Source organism: Aquarana catesbeiana, linkage group LG07 (genome assembly GCF_042186555.1).
Source record: "Aquarana catesbeiana isolate 2022-GZ linkage group LG07, ASM4218655v1, whole genome shotgun sequence".
Taxonomy (NCBI): domain Eukaryota; kingdom Metazoa; phylum Chordata; class Amphibia; order Anura; family Ranidae; genus Aquarana; species Aquarana catesbeiana.
In genome coordinates, this window is record NC_133330.1 from 283745022 (window position 1) to 283765297 (window position 20276).

The 20276-nt window shown below is 42.0% G+C and overlaps 1 protein-coding gene across 4 annotated transcripts in view; it reads left to right on the top strand.

The window, feature by feature from the left end:
• The window catches only part of COP1 (COP1 E3 ubiquitin ligase), a 333947-nt gene that overhangs the window by 219136 nt on the left and 94535 nt on the right, over window positions 1-20276 (top strand). For all 4 annotated transcript variants that reach the window (XM_073593409.1, XM_073593408.1, XM_073593411.1 and 1 more), the window contains 2 exons: window positions 5654-5770; window positions 19045-19162. In XM_073593409.1, the coding sequence (XP_073449510.1) occupies window positions 5654-5770; window positions 19045-19162 (235 nt within the window). The remainder of the gene's footprint in view (window positions 1-5653; window positions 5771-19044; window positions 19163-20276) is intronic.

The following is a 20276-nucleotide window of genomic DNA, read 5'->3' on the forward strand; positions in this document are numbered from 1 at the left end:
GAGGCTGTAAAGCATCTTTGTCGCTGCCTCTCCTTAATGTACCTCCCGCAGCCCCAAGGATGCATCTAGGAACCTAAAGATGTAAATCAAATACTTTAACATTTATTATTGCCGTGTACTTAAGTAGATGTATGATGCCGGCAAATACACAAGCGAAAATGTGTGTCTGCAAGTGCCAGCCTTCTCCGAGGGGTAATTATACATGCTTCATAATCACAAAGTCTCGTACTTCACACAGTGCATAAATATTATAAAACGAGGAGTCCATTTGATTGTGCAAGATTTAATCAAATACAAAGTGCTTTGCAGTCTTAACCAATTTTTTTTTTATTGCCGACAAGTAAGCCGTAATGACTTATTGTTGTTTTTTGAAATCAGTTTTATTTTAATGTAATAAAATTGACACACACACTGCACATTTGTTCCGGTACAAGCTTGGAAAAACAGCATAGCAAATAGAGTGGTACATATGTGTGCGTGCCTCACTTTCAGCATAGTATTGAGAATTTTTTAATGAGTGTTGGCACAGTTAGACGGTGTGCATCTGTTGTGTAATATTGGAAAATCTGTCATTCATGTTACATGTAAATATACTTACTGCAAAAAGTTGATGACATATATGTATTTGTCACTAACACATGTATTGCATACTGTATATCATTTGGGTAAGTGTCAAGTCAGAATTGGTTGGCAGATGCATTTGACCTGCAGTTGACCACCCCCTGACTTACATAGTTACATAGTAGGTGAGGTTGAAAAAAAGACTCAAGTCCAACCTATGTGTGTGATTATGTGTCAGTATTACATTACATATCCCTGTATGTTGCGGTCATTCAGGTGATTATCTAATAGTTTAATCTAATTGCTTCAAGCTGCTTTTGCATTCACATAGACTTATATAAATTAGCCATAACTTTATGACCAGCCATATAATAATGATTAGGGGCCCCTTTTGCCACCAAAACAGCCCTGACCTGTCGATGCATGACCTCTGAAATGATGCTGTGGTATCTGGCACCAAACTGTCAGTAGCAGATCCTTTAAGCCTCCTCCATCTTGCCTTCTTCCTTAGTGCATCCTGGTGCCATCTCTTCTCCAGGTAAGAGGCGCATATGCACCAGGCCATCCATATGATGTAAAAGAAAACTTGATTCATCAAGCTAGGCCACCTTCTTCCATTGCTCCACAGTAGTCCAATTCTGATGCTCTAGTGCTCATTGTAGGCACTTTTGGCTATAGACACAGATTAGCATGGGCATACTGACCAGTCTGTGGCTGCGCAGCCCCATACACAACAAACTGCGATACACTGTGTGTTCTGACACCTTTCTATTGGAGCCAGCATTAACTTTTTCAGCAATTTGAGCTACAATAGATCTTCTGTTGGATTAGACTACATGGACCAGCTTTTGCTCCCCATGTGCATCTATGAGCCTTGGCTGCCCTTGTCCTTGTCTTCCTTGGATCACTTTTGGCAGATCCTGACCCCTGCAGACCAGGAACACAGTACAAGAGCTGCAGTTTTGGGAGTTCTGACCCATTTGTCTAACAAACACAATTTGGCCTCGCATCTGGGCACAGCTCCATATTCTGGAGCTGTGAAAAAATAAAAAAAAAACTGCATCCACAGTGCAACATAAGGACCATATTTAATGCTGTACATGTTTGTGCTAACTCCACCCAGCAAGTTAATACTCGCCCATGTTGCTTTGTAAAAATCTTTGATCAATGGATGCTGGATAAGGATTTACAAGTGACTTTCCCATCTTGGGTTGGGAGAGGCAGTGACATCTAACGGGTAAGAAGAAAGGGAGTGGGGATAAGGGAATTACCTTACCGGGCTTGTAGGGCTATAGAAGGCAAATAAAAGAAATAAATACATTTATTTCTCTTGGTGTCCCCATTAAGTATTTTGACTTTTTGTCCAGGGACAAGTTTTCCAAACAGAAGGGAAACCTTAATGGGGACACAGATAGCATTTAAGACTTTAGCACTCTAACCTTTATGTACTCCATCCAAAACCAAACCTATGTTTTGGCTAGTGGCTTTAGTAGCAGGTACATTGAACACCTAAGCCTTAATGATGCAGACACCAGCCTTCCCTGCATCCACTAATATATTTAATACCCCTAAATATGGGGTGGTTATTGCTAACAGAATTGAAATTGTTTGGATCATGTGATATTGTCTTTTGTATGGTCACCTTTGGGCTTTGATATAAATTCTGGGTAATACATGTACAGTAGCTTCTTTAAAGTGGTTGTAGAGGCAGAAGGATATTTACCATAATGCATTCTCTGCATTAAGGTAAAAAAAAAAATCCGTGTTCAGCCCCTCCTAAATACTTACCTGAGTTTAATTTTAATCCAGCGCTGTGCCCAAGAGCAGCAGTTCTCTCCCTCTCCTCACTTGTTATGCGAGGCAGTAGCGGCACTATTAGCTCCTGCTGCTGCCAGTCACAGCCTGTGAGAAGAGAGCAGGGGTGGAGCAGAGCAATGCTTTGTGTGACAATGAATGCACAGAGCCCGGCTCAGGATCGAGCCCACACAAGTGCCTCCATAGCCAGCGGTTTGCTATGGAGGCATTGATAGGTGGCACTTGTGGGCACTAGCAGGTGGCAGTGGCAGGTGACACTGGCTGGAACAGATGAGGTATATGTGCCTCCTTCCTCTTCGGGACCGATGTCCCTTCAACATAAGCCGGTGATCGGCTGACAGCGTGAGGAGAAAAAAAAAAACGATTACCAAGCTTTCGTTTACATCATGTGGTCAGCTGTCATTGGTTGACAGCTGATCACATGGTAATGGGTCAGGACCGGCCCCTTACTCGAATCTGTGATAATCCGAGTCTCCGTGACTCCCTGCAGGGTGCACGTGGTGCGCGTGCACAGGGGAGGACGTCCCATGACTGCCTCCCGGAAATTGAGGTCCACGCTGTGGCCGTCATTCGGCTATGGCCCGGACCTCAAGTGGTTAAAAGAAAATAAACCTTTACAATCACTTTGACCTATATGTATATTAAATTATTTTCATGAGTATGCAGACAGCTCTTACACTAGCACAAAGCATGCTTTATTGGCTTCTGAAGAAAAAGCTATGTTGGTAAGCAGTCTCCCAACAATCACCTTACTTCTGATTGGTCCTGGCCAGTCATATGCAATTTAGTGTAATAGGTTTGCAAGTGTTTCATGTATTACTAAAATACAGTGAGAATTTACAGCTATAAATTGTAATTTGGCTTTAGTATTAATAATCTTTCTGGTTCAAATGATGGCTCTACTTTAATGTAAAAACGTTTTGTCTTATCACTTATTGCATATTTCTTCGGGTAGCTGTGCCCTGCCACACGGCTGACTTGCTCATTGTTTAGTTAAGTAAATCTGGAGAGATGGGAGGTATCCCTCCGTAACGTTTCTATTACCTTACTGTCTAGTGTTATCTATTGCCTCAGTAAAGGAGCTCGGCTCTTGTGTCTATTACTTCTGAGAGGTAAAGGTGTGTGGATGCCGTCGGAATGTTAATCACATTCCTGACATTAAACAGTATTGACTGGTGAAAGTAGTTTGACATCTGTGGTTCGTTATGGATCTCTGTATTCTGTCGTTATATGAATTAAATTATCATAATTTCAAACACTGCGTATTTACTCATGGCTTGTAATAGGAAGTTGGAGATCAGCTGCCAGCAGCAAACCTAGGAGTATGACAGCGCTATTCTATTGTGGTATAGCGGGGAAGTGGATTTCCCTGACACAGACTTCATTAGGGAACACTGTTACCAGGATTCGCTGATAAGTGATCAGTAAATGTCAGGCATATTTTTTTTTTTTTTTTTTAACAGTTAAACTACCATGTTTATCCAATCCGCAACTCAAGTTTGTAGTTCCTGTAGGACTCAGGTTTTCATGCTTCCACTCATAGTTACTAAACCCAACTCCAAGTGTTAGTGTACTGATACACTGCTTTGTTCTCTAGAGTAGGGTTTCTCAGCTTTAATGCTCCCTTCACACCTGAAGCACACCAAATCTCTGCAAAACACAGGACGCGTTTGCAATGCCATTACTTCTAATGTCACCCCAATCGCGCCGCTAATCACAAAGCTCGGCGCTGTCGCACAAAAGCTTCTGCTCCTTTTTAAGTGACAAAGATCGCATGTTGTGATTGTAATACAATTCACCACAAAATCGCAACGCACAATTGGGGTGCCGTTAAGAAGTAATTTAATCTCAAACGCGTCCCACGTTTTGCAATTGATTGAAATCTGCAATTCTGCCCATGCGAACAGGGGCTGCTACCTAGAAGCTGATTGGTTGCCATGCACAGTTGCACCAGATTCTGTGTCCACCAGTTTAGGTAAATCTCCCCCTGTATGTGTTGTGCCACCTTGTGTGTCTTAGGATACCCCAAAAAGTCTGTACAATTAATTGCCAATGCCCCTATATTCTTATAATAGAAATATTAGAGGCATAGTCGCTGAAGAGGAATTTATGCAAATTAGCAGCATGTTTTAATGGTTATTATAGGTTTATTTTACCATAGGCTGTACCTCTTGGTCCTGTCAGATAATACTCTTAGTGGTACATGGGTCATATATGAAGAACACACTGCAAAAATGGTTCTCAAATGGCTTCAGGAACACCACAATGTGCTTGAGGTGTTGACTTGGCCTCCAAATTCTCCAGATCTAAATCCAATCGAGCATCTGTTGGACGTGCTGGAAAAACAAGACCTGGGAACCACTGTGGGTGGCAGCGGGTTGGGGAGAGTCCTTCCGTGCACTGTAAATTGGTTCACACCAGCTTTAAAAAAAAATACTACCGGGATTATGGCTGCAGCAAGTGATCAAAGAAGGCAAAGTTCAGTCCTTAGATAAATGTCAGTTTTGGTGCTTTTTTTTTTTTTTTTTTAACAGATGGATACATTACATATAAAAACTAGTAATTAGACCAGTTACAAAAAATTGCATTCTATCTAAAGCATCCTATTTTAACCCGGGTGCCCAGACACACTGGGGTGCCTTCAGGTTTATTCAGGAATACCTTGACAAAATGCCTAAAAATTTATAAATAATTGTGGATCAAGCCAGGTTTTCATTGTGCACCATTAAAGCCTTCTAGCCACCGGCACCCTAACAACTAATTAAGTCATTGATGAGGAGGATGTCAGGCGCTTGCACAGCGTGCTTGTTTGACCCTCCCCTGCCCCTCTCTTTTAGCACTGGGATTTAGCTGAGTGAAGGAGAGAAACGGGGAGAGGAGAAACCTTGACATATTAGTCAGTAGCAGTGTGCAAAAGTGTATTTTGCTTTGAAAGAATAAATCCCCTCTAATCTCTATTTTAGTTTTTTGCATTTTAGAATGGGGTGCCTCGTGATTGTGAATAATTTTAAAGGGTGTCTTGACTGAAAAAGAGTTAATGGACACTGATCAAAAGTTTTAAAGAGCAACATTTGTTGCAAACGTTCATTCGTGATGATTATTGTTAGCTCGTTTATGTACTCTGTATTGCATAATGTACTGGATTTCCTGAAATTAACACAAATCTTGACGCTTTCTTCTGGCTTTCCTTTCCCTTTTTGACGGTTTTTTTTTTTTTACCAGTTTAGGATCGGAAATCTTTAAATTTCATTTTTTTTCCTCTTCTCTCCTAATACAGTAAAGCTGTGGTCCACCAACTTGGATAATTCTGTTGCTAGTATTGAAGCCAAAGCCAATGTATGCTGTGTCAAATTTAGTCCTTCTTCTCGCTATCACCTGGCATTTGGCTGTGCAGGTAAGTCATAACCTTATATGCTTTTCCTAACTCATTTTATGTTGTGTTCATAATTGTCAGACACAAAAAGGTTACTGTTCTTAAACTAAGCTAAAGCGTGTCAAGCAGTGAGCAGTAAATTTGAGCTAAAGAGAGAGTTGTGCAGTGGATTTCAGCTAGGAAGGTGCAGTCTGTCTCTAAATTTGAGTAAAGCTGTCTATATACGTGGATCGACATACAGCCAGTTCAGCGGGGACTGGGCAAATTTTGATCCATGTGTGTGACCTCTGCCGTTGATCAGAAGTCAATCTACGAATGGTCTCCTGTTCAACCACCCTATCGGATAAAAGCTGCTCGATCAGCGCTGCAGGCAATAGGCTGCAGTGCTTATCAGTGTATTCTGATAGCGGGGGAGTCTCCCCACTGTCAGAATACAATAGCGCAGCGGGGAGGATTCCCCCATCCACCTCGAATGTGTGGATGGGGAAATCAGGTCAGCTTTTTTCATTCAACCCGATGGCTGAATGAAAAAACGGACCCATGTATGGCCAGCTTAAATAAAACTTTTTTTTATAAAAATGTTAAGTTGCCTTTTATATCTGGCAGAATGTGGCCAGTGTATGAAGGTGCGACTGCCTTTGGGTCTTTTCTTGACATGCCTGTTCTAATTTGCTCATTTAAAGGCATCTGCCCAGTGTATCTAAAAAAAAAAAAGATAGTGGAATGGAATCATGCATGATAGTGGAATGGAATCAGAGAGCGTTTAGGAGGCGGAGCTACTGGCACTATAGGTGACCAACCTAATATATAACAAAAATGATCAATCATGCACAAAATGAAATGGTGTCCATAGTAAAATTTGATAAAGTGAAAGAATTTCCAGTGACAATTGAAGGAAAAAAAATCAGCTGAAAATAATATTCCCGCTGTAACAATAAGAATACACAAAGTGACTCCAGTGCTCTTCCTCCACCACTATGCACTCACCAGAATGCTATAGGGAAACAGCATATACATTTGTACTCATACGTTTACATACCCTGGCAGAATTTATGATTTCTTGCCCATTTTTCAGAGAATATGAATAATGCAAACATTTTTCGCTCATGGTTAGTGTTTGGCTGAAGCCATTTATTATCAATCAACTGTGTTTACTCTTTTTAAATCATAATGACAACAGAAGCTACCCAAATGACCCTAATCAAAAGTTTACATACCCTGGAATGTTTGGCCTTGGTACAGACACAGAAGGTGGCACACACAGGTTAAAATGACAATTAAAGGTTAATTTCCCACTGTAAGAATCGATATAATTATTAATATTATATCTGTGTATTAATTTGTCTAGTCCCTACCATTAGTTGGTCTAGTAAACTCTGAGCACATGCTATTGTTAATATCACAATAATACCAGGTTAGCTATGAAACCAAACACACGGTGCTGCTAGTAAAACAAGTTACATTTATTTCCCAATAAAAATAGGAATGTATTAAAACAGCATAATTAGGAAAACTAACATAAAGATACTACCAGAAATTGCAATATTACAAGGCCTACACTCGTAACACAATACAAGAGTGATACTTAGCACATCCTCCTCGGCTGGTCCTCTGGTCTTAAAGAGACTGTTTGTTTCTTTAGCAAACATTACTTTTAACAAACATACCTCATCCAGACCCCCCCCCTTTTTGCCTGCCCAACTTTGCCTTTGGACGAATCACAGTGTCTCTGGGGCGTTCCCTCAACAGCCCATCATATGGACCGTTTTGTCCTCTGGGGGGCAGTGTTGGTCCATGCATTGCCATCGTCCGACAGATGTCAGGTTTCACACACACCTGGGCCCTTGATCTCCTGTATCTAACCTCATCCATCATCCCTGTCAGTTTATCTGCCTTTGAAGCCTGGGTTGATAGTAGTCAATCAGGAAATTCCCATAGACAGATCGGAGCCAGCATTGTCATGCGCAATGGGAGCTAAACAGGCCACATCCTGTAATCCCGGAAGTGTGACACTTTTTAGCCTTTCAAAAACCATGTGAGTTTTCGTCTCTTAGGTATCTTAATGCAATATATGTACAAATACGATACTCATGTTGAATTCCAACACCCACATTTGTGGCTTTTTAAATCACAATTGGTGTCTGTGTATAAATAGTCAATGAGTTTGTTTGCTCTCACATGGACGCACTAAGCAGGCTAGACACTGAGCCATGAGGTAAAAAAGAACAGTCTAAAGACCTGCGTAACAAGGCAACAAAACTTTACAAAGATGGAAAAGAATATGAAAAGATATCCAAATCCTTGAATATGCCAGTCAGTACTGTTTAATCACTTATTAAGAAGTGGAAAATCGGGTTCTCTTTTGATACCAAGCCAAGGTCAGGTAGACCAAGAGATTGCAGCCACAACTGGCAACGTTCTGTCTGCCTCCAAACACGGGCAACGTTCTGTCTGCCTCCAAACACGGGCAACGTTCTGTCTGCCTCCAAACACGGGCAACGTTCTGTCTGCCTCCAAACACGGGCAACGTTCTGTCTGCCTCCAATACACGCTATGTGAATGTCGGCGGCGATCGCTCCGATAGATCACAAAATAGCGGGGATCGGCGTATAACACGCACCCACGATTTCCCCCTGATTTTAAGGGGAAAAAAGTGCGTGTTATACGCCGATAAATACGGTAATTGATTCTTCATGCCAGGGTATCTGCTTGCCCGTACGGGATGTATGGGTACGCAGATGTACTGACAGATCTGTATGGCACCAGCAATCTGCCGATAGCTGGTGCAATGATTTACAGGCTCAAAATTTAAATGCACATTTTTTTTTTACCTGCAAAAAAAAAAAGTGAATTTATTTATTTTTAAAAAGTGAACCTTTCCTTTAACTTATTGCTTTTTTAGCCAAAGTCTTTTAAGTTCACCCACTATGTCAGGTGTGCTATAGTCACTGCTTGCAAACTGAAGCAGGTGTTTGTAGCCCGAAATAAATGTATTAAAGCATGTAAGCCATTCCATTGAGATGAACAAAATGAATAGACATTGACTGGTCTGGGTGCCAGCTATCCTTATGGTGCCTCCCTGCACTGTGGGGTAAATGGTATACTAGGCTAGCCTCCTTGGTTGTGTGTGTAGATTTTGGCAGGGACTATGTGGATTGGTGACAACCCTGATGATTTGGTGAAAGCTATTTGCGTGGTAATATAAAATGTGTAGCATTTAGAGAACAAGTCGCTGTAGGAATCGACTGCTTCCCTCAGTGAAAAGGAGGAGATTAACATCAGCTTGGCAACCAGGAATGTATCGGCAGTTATTATCTATATTGAGGCAGCTTTCTTTTTAGTTGTAGGCCCCCCCCCCCCCTTCTCTTCTCTGCAGTGAACCTTGCTCTCTTTCATTGACATTTTTATCGCCTGTTATGTCAAAAGCTTCTGACAATACAATTAAAACAGAAAGGGCGCGTGCGTCCCCTCCCCCAGCATTCAGTGTATGCCCATTATCCAGTGCTGGTTGAATGTCATCTATAACCTCCAGCCATCAGCAGGGCCTGTCAGGGAAGAAGGTTACTAAGTAAGGGCAGGACACACTGTACTCGACACCATCATTTCCATGTGCTCCCCAGCCACACGCAGCCTGTTCCTGAGCCCTCACAGAGACAGACTTGTACAACATGACCCCTTACGACTCGAAATGAGTGTTTTTTGTTTTAGCTTGAGTCCTTCCATTCTAGCAATGAACGGCAAGCCTTAAAAGGAAGGTATAAAGTTTCTTATGGTCAGTATTATAAAGTTTAAATATTCTGAAATATTTCAGATTAAATATGTAAACGCAACATGTCCTATTCCTTATATGTGGCTGCTGTACCATGTACTCGTATGAGAAAGTATCCTATTCTCATTGTATTGCTTCCTATGTGTGAAATCCCTGGTGTTACTGCAAGTCCCTCTGCTTTCCTATTAAAACTGACCACACTAAGCAAAGGAACACACTGTGATCAGTTTTTTAACTATGCTGAAGCATGTTCTCCTCCAATAATCAGACTTGTCCTAAACCAGTGGCCCGCGGAACCCTCTGATATAGCCCACGACCTCCTCTAGGATGGTTGGTTGGCAAACCCAGATTGCAGGTTGCTGACCCTCTATCCCAGGGCATCAGTGTTGTGAATGGAGCCAGCAGTAGAGAAAGCAAGCGGCTGCAGAGCCGCATAAGCTGATGCTTCCTGTATAGCGCCAACTCCTGTCAAAAGTGGAGTGATACCAAATGCACTTTGCCTGGGACAGCAACAGCCGGCGATACCTGAATCGAAGACTGTTGTTGAAGATAAGTGTATTACTAAAATTACAGCATATATAAAGTGGATATAAAAAGTCTACACACCCCTGTTAAAATGTCAGGTTTCTGTGATGTAATAAAATAAGACAAAGATAAATAATTTCAGATCTTTTTCCACCTTTTTAATGTGACCTATAAACTGTACAACTCAATTAAAAAAAACAAAGTGAAATCTTTTAAGGGGGGGTGGGGTGGTAGTGCAACCTCTTATAACTGGGGATGTATCTGTGTTCAGAATTAAGCAATCAAATTCAGACTCATGTTAAATAGGAGTCAGTACACACCTGCCTTCATTTAAAGTGCCTCTGATTATCCACAAATATAGTTCAGCTGATCTTGTAGGTCTTTCCTGACATTTTCTTGGTCGTATCCTACAGCAAAAGCCATGGTCCGCAGAGAACTTCCAAAGCATCAGAGGGGTCTCATTGTTAAAAGGTATCAGTCAGGAGAAGAGTAAAAAGAATTTCCAAGGCACTAGATATACCATGGAACACGATGAAGACCTCAAGTTGAGAAAATATGGCACAACAGTGATATTACCAAGAACTGGACGTCCCTTCAAAATTGAAAAGACGAGAAGAAAACTGGTCAGGGAGGCTGCCAAGAGGCCTACAGCAACATTAACCACTTGCCGACTACTGGCCCTCATATGGCGTCCTGGGCTTTCAGTGGTGATATCTGAATGATGCCTGCAGCTACAGGCATCATTCAGATATCAATCTTTTCTGCCGGTGATTCCCTTCACCATAGAACAATCATAGCGGCCGTTCTTACAGGCAGCGGAAGGGGACACCATCCCACCACCCTCCGGTGCTTCTCCTGGGTCGCCATCGGCGACCCAAAGAAAGAATACACCGCCAGTGGAAGATAGCCGTAGAGGTTTCCGAGGGACAGATGGTCCCCGGCTATCTCTATGACTCTCTGAGGCCCGGCGCAACTTTATGACGTCACGTCCGGGCCGGTGGAAGTAAACAAAGCCAGGGACTCATCAGGAAAGGCTGGGATCGTGAATGTTTATTTTTTTTTATCTCAGCCTTTCCTGCCTAGAGTGAGGGAGGTATCACCACGAACGTTAGAATGAGAGCAATAATTCTAGCACTAGACCTCCTCTAACTCTAAACGTGTACCCTGTAAAAAATGTTAAAGCATCGCCTATGGAGATTTTTAAGTACTGAAGTTTGGCACCATTCCACAAATGTGCGCAATTTAAAAGGGTGACATGTGAGAAATCTATTTACTCGGCGTATCATCATCTGTCACATTATACAAAAAAAATTGGGCTAACTTTACTGGGTTTTTTTTTTTTATTTTTTTTTTTTATTCATGAAAGTGTTTTTTTTTTTTTTTCCAAAAAATTGTGTTTGAAAAATTGCTGCGCAAGTACCGTGTGAAAAAAAAAAAAGTTGCAATGACTGCCATTTTATTCCACAGAGTCTATTAAAAAAAAAAAAAAAATTATATATATATTTTTTTTTTTTTTAATAGACTATATATAATGTTTGGGGGTTCTGAGTTTAGGAGATAATCATTTTACCTACAGGTAAGCTTTTTTATAAACTTTGCTGTAGGTAAAAATAAAATTCAGGATTTTATCTCCACCTCAAATACATTTTAGGTCTTGGCAACAAAGAGGTTAATTATGTTGTCCATCATAAGGATGAGAGTAGGGCATTCTTTTGTGTCTTAAATCTGGGTTTTAGTTCTTCCAAATGTTAACCTTAAAAATGTGTAAAAACCAGTGCATGAACACATGACCAAATTTCAGAAACAGATATTTAAGGGGAAAATGTTCTATGCTATCCACATGCTCACACTTTGTTAAGTAAGTATATTACTGTTGCTTTATTAGAATTTTAAATTGATCCCTCCCTTTTGCAAAAACTATGTATGGGAACATTGGTGTCTTCTTAATACCCTCAGCACAGATTACTACTTAGACTAGCATTAATTCCAATTTCTAAGTGCACACAGCCATGTAATATCAGATATTAGCATTGTTCAGCTACACAATAGGATACTTTTTGCTCTAGCTTGAATATCACTTATGGTTTCCAAAGTGCTTAATAGGAGCCTTTTGTATCAAGACATTTGGCTATTTGTTAATGTGATAGGATTAGAAATACTAGAATGGTTGTATTTTCTAGCAGCACTACAGATCTTCTGATCTTTCTTAGTAATGTGTATATTCTAAACTTTTTTTTTTATTTTTATTATTCTATGTAGTGTACCTCCTTGATATTTGCTTTAATACTGGGATATATCTACATTATATACTCCATTGTTAGATTATGGGAATTGGTAGACACCCTTTATAGAGATCAGTACAGTTCTACAGTTTGTACTTCATGTGCAAAATTGAAATGCAAAATACCTAATCTAGTTTTGTCAGCACAGAACAGGCACTTCCTTGTGCCTTCATGTCAGTTCCATGTTCAGTTATAGCAACACAGGTGACTAATGCCAGTGTGCTGTGATATGCAGACACTTCGTGGGACATATGGTTCAAACATCTGTCTTCGTACCAGGGCTGGGTACACACTAGCTGAATGGCAGATGGTGTATACAGCTGTCTTGTTATTAGACCCCAGATCTCTCCTCTGCCCTCCAAAGCAATTTGATCAGACCAAGATCAGTTTGATCAGATGCCTTACAAACTGGTAATGGCTTGTAAAAAGCTTCCAGTTTCTGAAGTCACAGAGTTCCAACATAAGTTCCATTTTACTCTGTGAACTCTGTCTTGGGCATGGGATCCAACCGGTCATATCGCTACTGGGCCCCCTGATGTTACGGGAGAGCCCAGTAAAGGCAGTAGCAGGGGGAGCCCCTTCAGCCACCTGTAAAAGTGTATAGTGTTGTACTTTTTAAGGAATCCCCAGCACTAAAAACATTATATCTTGATCATTGCTGCAACTGTCCGGGGACATATATACACGTGTAATGCGGACGGGAAGCAGTTGGTAAGAATGTGAAATTTAATTGACAAAGGTAAATTAGTAGTTAACTTTTATCTGTAAGAAACAAATAGTTGTTACGCAACGGGAAGTTTTTTACAAATAATATGCATTTTCAGATCAAAGTTTGTTTAGTGAACAGCAGAAAGGAACGGGGAAGAAGCAGCCTGTACTTTAGCTTAACTTGGGGCGTTGGACTCTGAATGAAATGTAACTGATATGTCAAGTGTATTTACTGTGCCTTCAAGCAAGTTAGGCTTTTTATAGCTGCTGTCCATTCAGATTTGAGTATTAGGCTTTCTGCTTCGTTTGTTTACAGTGCCTTGGGGAATGTCTGACTCCATGGAGCTTGTCTCATATCATGATGGGCATGCCTTTATTTGGGGAAGGCTGGGGTTCCCGCTGAGCTTCTCCAATGTGCCTGGAAGCACACCCAACTGAAGCAAACTGAACTACAGGAAGCTTAAGTTGGTGTTGTGTGCGCTCTGTGGAGTATATTGGGCTTTGTATTCATACCAGACAGTCAGTCTTGGTAGCTAATTTAGTGCAACCCCCTCCAAATAAAAAACTTAAACCTGCTGTCATTATTGGTTCTGCATCACTTTTAGTTCCACACAGCTACATCCTTGGTTGGGTTAAGGCACATAACCAGGGTCAAGCATTAATTTCCCATTGTCTGTCATTGTTGGTACTATGAGCCGGTAGAAGCATTCTCACATTATGGTTTGCTCTTGTGGTCAAATATAAACCAATAAATAGGAGCAATTGATCGGTCAGTTTCTTAGATTATTTCCTATTTAAACAATATACTTTCTAATGTTTGGGAGTATGTTGGTACATTTAGAGTCAATGGGTGATCATGGGCTTGTAGTTATTGATGCTATTTATTAGTTATTTATATAGCACCAACCATGCACGCAGCACTAAATTGTTTATTTACGTCAGTCCCTGCCCTCAAGGTGCTTACAATCTAAGGTCCCTAATTCACATTCATACATGTGCATACTGGGGCCCACTTTAGACAGGAGCCAATTAACCTACCAGTATGTCATTGGAGTGTGGGAGGAAACCAGAGTACCGTGAGGAAACCCGCACAGGGATGACCTGCAAACTCCCTGCATGTAGCTATTGAACACCTGAGTAAATGTGTGCACTGCTTATAGCTGATCCGAAGTAACTTAGGGTTTTGTTAACCCCTATGAGGTTGACCTATGCCTTTACCTAAGGGAGGCTTTATGAAACCTGAATAAAACCTTGTTATTTTGGTTAGTTCATGCGTCCACGCCTGCCTCATTCACATGAGCTACACATAGGTATGATCAACAAGTCTTCAATAGATCAGTAACAAAGAGAAGAAAGTGCACTGTTTACCAACCAAGTGCATTCGTATGTAGATGAATGTGGCCTCAGCTAGCGTCGCTCCAGCCACGTCCCCCTGACATGTTTCTCCTGACATGTTTAGTCCCACCCACCGGGTCTGTGACCAAGCCCCCAGTCTTAGTCACAGACCCAGGGCTAAGAGATAATGCTCTTACACCTCCGAATGGTACACTGAAGAGAGTTCCCTTCACTGCAACTGGCGAGGAGGTCTGAGCTCAGAACAGCATTGCAAGTTTCATTCAGTAGATCAGTTTCTCTTTTGTCCTTATCCTGCAGTTGAGAAGCACTAAATGCAGAATGACACCCACAAAAGCTCCTTGGCGTACAAACGTTCCCAAACAGGTGCCAATGTGCTTTAGGTGGAGACTTTAACCACCTCCCGTCCACCGTATAGTAAAATGACGGCGGGTGGGATCCCCTCTTTCTGTGATAATGTCATAGGACGTCTCCCCAGTCTCACCACTCTTGCACACCCGCGGGGGCATGCCGTGTCCCAGGGACACGCGATCCCGATCTCGGTAAACAGCCGATGACGCAGCTCTATAACCATTTGATCTGCTGTGTCGATTTACAGCCCATCACATGTAAACACACTGATGGAGTGTGAGGAGGGGAGAGCTGATCAGTGGCATCTCCTTGCAGGGTAGACCTGTATAGGTAATCGGGGCATTGATGACCAGTGCCCTGATTATCAGTGCAGTGCCCAGCAGTGATGCCAATCTGTGCATATCAGGGATGCCAGTCAGTGCTGCCTTTCAGTGCCACCTATCACTGCGTATTATTATTGTCATCTTATCAATGCCCATCAGTGCAGGCTATCAGTGAAGGAGAAACGTTACTTATTTAAAAAATTTTCTGACAGGAATTTAAAGAAAAAAAATTTGATTTGAAAAATTTCATCCTTTTTTAGTTTTTTAGCAAAAAATAAAAAACCCAGCAGGGATTATTTGGGTCTGGTATGGATTTTTTTTGGGGGGGAGGGGAACCTCATGGCAAAAAAATAAAAAAATCTTGTGATCTCCCCTCCAAAATTCATACTAGATTCTTATCCGAGCAAGCAGGCCAGGAAAGCAGGATAATCTGCAAGCAAAACTTGTGAAAAACTGGCTCCAGGTTTTTATTTTTGTTGGTGACTGAATAGGGGTAATACAGTATGTACCCCAATAGTTTGTTTTATTTCTGTTTTTACAACCCAGATGGCATTTTCTTCCTTTTCTTTAGTCTTCATATGTGACATATGGCACAGGGGCAGCAATAACTTGTTAATGTATCCTAGCTGTTACCTGGCATTCCCTATCAAGGCTTATGGATGTCAATGATCTTATTCATTGGTTGTTGGGAAGTGTAAAATGAATGTGAAATAAAGATTTCCTGAATGAATGTGTGGAGGGAGATGCGGGTGTACACTGCATGTTTTAACAATCAATGAATAATTAAGCACCTAATTTTAGCTAGATAAGAAACTATGCCTAAAGCTATAGCAAACGATTGAGTGCTTGGGCCTACACATGTATGAAAATCATGGCCAGAAGGCTTAATTTTCCTATTTTCCTGCACGTATCCATAGGAGGCATTAAGGTTACAAGGAGATTGGGTCATCTGAAGCTATTTGCAGAATATGTACCTATGCAGGCAATTTTCGAAGGTCTGAGGTCAAGCTATGTTCCTTAAGTGCTTTTAAAGTGTTTAGTTGAATTCTGTTTGTGATCCCTTTGTCTGTCTGATCTTGTGGCTTTAATGTAAACACATGCATATGATATAGGTTCATCTTGCACTTTCTTACATTCTTCTGTTCCCTAGTAATGGCTTAGTCAGTGCAAGAGGTTAGACATTGTCTGCTGAAAGGCTCAGCTTGTCTGCTTTAATCTTTCCATTTTATTACTGCTTTCCAGCTCTGTGATGGGAAGGAGCAATATGTATCTGTATTGTTGAGTAGCGATTGTTCATGTATGCACTCAACATTGAGGACATTTTCACTATTTTGGCTTGTTCTGTGTACAAGTGTTATATCATCAAGGGTTGTCTGTAGCTGTCAAATGACTAAATGGAGTCTGTGTCAACACTTGAATAAAGCTTTGTCGGTTTTTGAAAATTACAGGCAAGTAGCATCAGCAGCAGACTAAAATCAAAAATTAAACAAGCTTTCAGCTCAGATCAGGCATGTCCGTTTCCTATTCCAAATACTGCTAAAGTAAATAATGAAGAGTATTCTACAGAATTATGATGTGTAGCCAGTAACCGTACAGGGAACTTATTCTAATTCTAGATTAAAGGATAAGTTCACTTAAATAAAGGTACATTTTTTTGCAAGCAGAAAAATGTGCATTTATTATTTTTTTTTGTTGCAGGAGCTTGTAAAGCATTGCACCAGCGATCAGCAGATCATGGGTGCCATACATGTCTCCTGCAGACCTAGGAGATACAGTGTAGACTGTTAACTAATTTATTGGATAAAAACATTAAAATTCACTCACACTTTGTGATTTGTACTAAAACACATCAATATTCCAAGTCTGGTGTGTTCCACTCGCTTGCTTTTTGCAAGTGGGTTTTGAGGGCTGGCGAGCTATGGCTGCCTGGGATCGGGGGGGGAGCGCAAGCGCGCTGCCGGCAGGCGGGTTGTACGGGAGCCGTGTTCTCCCAGCGATCGGAGGAGAGGAGAGCCGCCACCCGGATGATCAGAGTGCCGGGAACATAACCGCTTTCATTTCAATAGCTGTGTGTTCCCTGCCACGCGCCACCACATACAGCCCCGACTCTTTGTTCGGGCACTTTGATAGACAGATTGTCTGTCGAATCCTGGGATGGGTGATCTGTCTATCAAAGTTTCCCGGACAAGGGGGAGGGGCTGTATTTGATGGCGAGGAACACACAGCTATTGAAAGCTATGTTACCGGGGCTCTGATCATCCGGGGGGCGGCTCTCCTCTCTTCCCCTGCACAGGTAGGCTGCATTGGCGGGCACGGGCTGCATTGTTGAGCATGGATATAGTTGTTAATATTTTTTTTTTTACAACTTATTTCTGCATAAAACATTTAAGTGTAATTTCATGTGATACTTTATGAGGGCGTGTTAAGGGGCGGAATTAGGGCTTGGGCGGGGCAACTGGTGACGAGTAACCCTTGAGGCCTGGCTAGTAGTTCAGGTCTTGAAATTTAGAGCCCCGATTTAGAGGATATTTACTGTAGTAGCAGCCGGTGATGTCAACGGCACATTGCCCTCCCAATATACGGCGTGCCATTCATTGAGAGTGCCGTGTCACGGGTGTTACTCCCGTGTGCATGTGCAGGGTTGATGTAATCGCGGCTTGGCCAGTCTAACAGCCGAAACCCGCAAACCTAGAAGAAAGACCGGATGAAGATGGAAGTCCTGTCAGCGGTGACAACGTGCAGCTGGAGGCCTTCATTCTAAGGTAAGTCTTTCATAATTTGCTAGTCTGCGATGCATTCTAGTACATTATGCTATTATTTTGCAGGGGACGGTTTTTGCTACATTTCTTTTTTTTTTTTTGCTGGTTTACTACCACTTTCAACTTCACCCAGAAGGGGCTCTTCCACTTGTTTTGCCTCCTCCTCCTCTTCAACATTTGACACTTATTTATTTAATTTTTTGGGGGGAGCGGGTACCTGGTTTTAACAGCTGCTTTAACAAGCTCCCACATCCGTCTTGATCACCTAGGCAATATAAGGGGAAGCTCTTGTAAAATTAGTAATGGCAATGCTGTGCTGCAGATTATCTGTGTGGATAGCACAGTGATTGGAGAGTAATAAGAAGGTCCGCCCACAACAGGCTGCCTGCAGAAAATTAGAGGAGGGGGCGGAGACCAGACCAGTCACCCTGCACAAGGATAGAGAACAGCAGTAACTGATCTTTATTACAGAAAGCTCCTGCACAGTGACAAACTTTCACATTGCTGCACAGATCTGTAAAAAAAATACACAAAGGATACCAAGATCCAAGTAAGAGTACACATGCCTCCTTTTATTTAGACAAAATTTCATTATCTTGGCGTTTACCAGAACTATTTTCCATGCCCTGATCTTTATCAACAGGATAGAGCTGAACTTTAAATGTAGAGAAAAAAACAAAATCACCTTACTGGTTATTTCCTCCACACTGAAGCTGTCAAAACTTTCTTATTGTCAGAAAATGACAGGCAGTAATAGGCTACATAAAGACGCGGCTATTCCGGACCAGCTCATCAGACATGGGTCACTTTACCGCTTGCTGGGGATGGGGAAGATTAGTGCTCCCTGTACTGCAAAGAGATTTGGTCCATGATCCCAATCATTGCAGTGCGCAGGACAGCGTCCAAGAAACCGGTCTCCGAGTAATATGACCCCGTTTTCTCATTCCTGCAATCAATCTCTGCTAAATAGCCTATGTGGCCTGTGTCTTTGTAACAAATTATCCAATAACGCGTATTGCCAACGTGTGCTAATTTTGATTTGTTGTTTTACGGATTCTACATAAAAAATGAATGCACACCTACAAAAATCAATGTCTTTGCAACATTTTTAATACATTACGGCAAGAATGTGACTTGTATCTTGTTGGGGCTTCATATTTCCACACACAACTGTAATCTTTCATCTACATTATTTTTTTTTAACCCCTACTTGTTTTATCCCTAGATCACTGTGTACATTACTACGACCTCCGCAACACTAAGCAGCCGATCATGGTGTTCAAAGGGCATCGCAAAGCTGTCTCCTATGCCAAATTTGTGAATGGGGAGGAAATAGTTTCTGCGTAAGTAGTTTAGGGTTAACATTGAGCTTTAAAGCGGAGTTCCGCCGATTTTTTATTTTTTTTTTTCAAATAATGCAGCTGCTGACTTTTTTAAAATGTGGACACTTACCTGTCCAGGGCGCCCGCGATGTCGGCACCCAAAGCCGATCTGTCCCTTGGCTCTCGGGTGCTGCCGCCGCCATCTTCGGTAAGGGAATCGGATCACTTCCTGTGAACCGTGTGTCTCCCAGATGACAGCGGGTGGGGGGGCGGGAAGTGGCGTAGATAACCGTGGGTATCTATGCCCAGAAGTGGGAGCAAAATACCTGTATTAGACAGGTATCTGCTCCCCCCTCCCCCCTGAAAGGTGCCAAATGTGACACCGGAGGGGGGGGGAGGATTCCGAAAAGCGGAAGTTCCATTTTTGTGTGAAACTCTGCTTTAAACCCAAAACCAAAAATTTTATATATTGCATCTTACCAATCATTAGATGTGGTGGCTGCATTCGTTTTCTTTTCTTCTGCTTTTTTTCCCCTCTGTTATCACCTGGTGATCTGGCCAATAACGCACCTTCTATATTAGTGGGAGACAACTCTGGAGAAATTAGAACAGGATGCACAGTAGACAGCACCATTGTCAGTCTGAGCGGGATAAGGATAGCATTAGTGGGGTAGAGGTGGAGGAGATTGGGGTGGAGAACTGCTGTTCGAGCAGAAAACATGTGACAAAATGCTTATAAAAGGCTCATGTCGCACATTTTCAGGCATTTTAGTTGAAGTCTATGGGACCCATTCTGCCAGAAAGAAGCTCATGTACTTTTTTTTTTGAGCAACAGGCGTTTTGCTTCAGGCGGCAGAATGCTCAGATGTAAACGGGGGCCGTTGAAATGAATGGGATTTGGCTTGTGTTTGCATTTGGCTTGCATTTTTAGAGCTGCAAGCTTCAAGTAGAAAAATAGCCTAGGGCTGTGGAGGTAGCAGCCTGCTCATGCTCTCAGTGGTTTGCTGAGAGGCTGAGCCAGGTGCCGGTCCAGGCATGTGGGCGGATCCCCACCATATTATGATCCTTCCCGGGCCTGGACCGGCTCTGTGACATCAGCCAACAGCGGGCTCTAGCACGCTGTCTGCTGAAAATG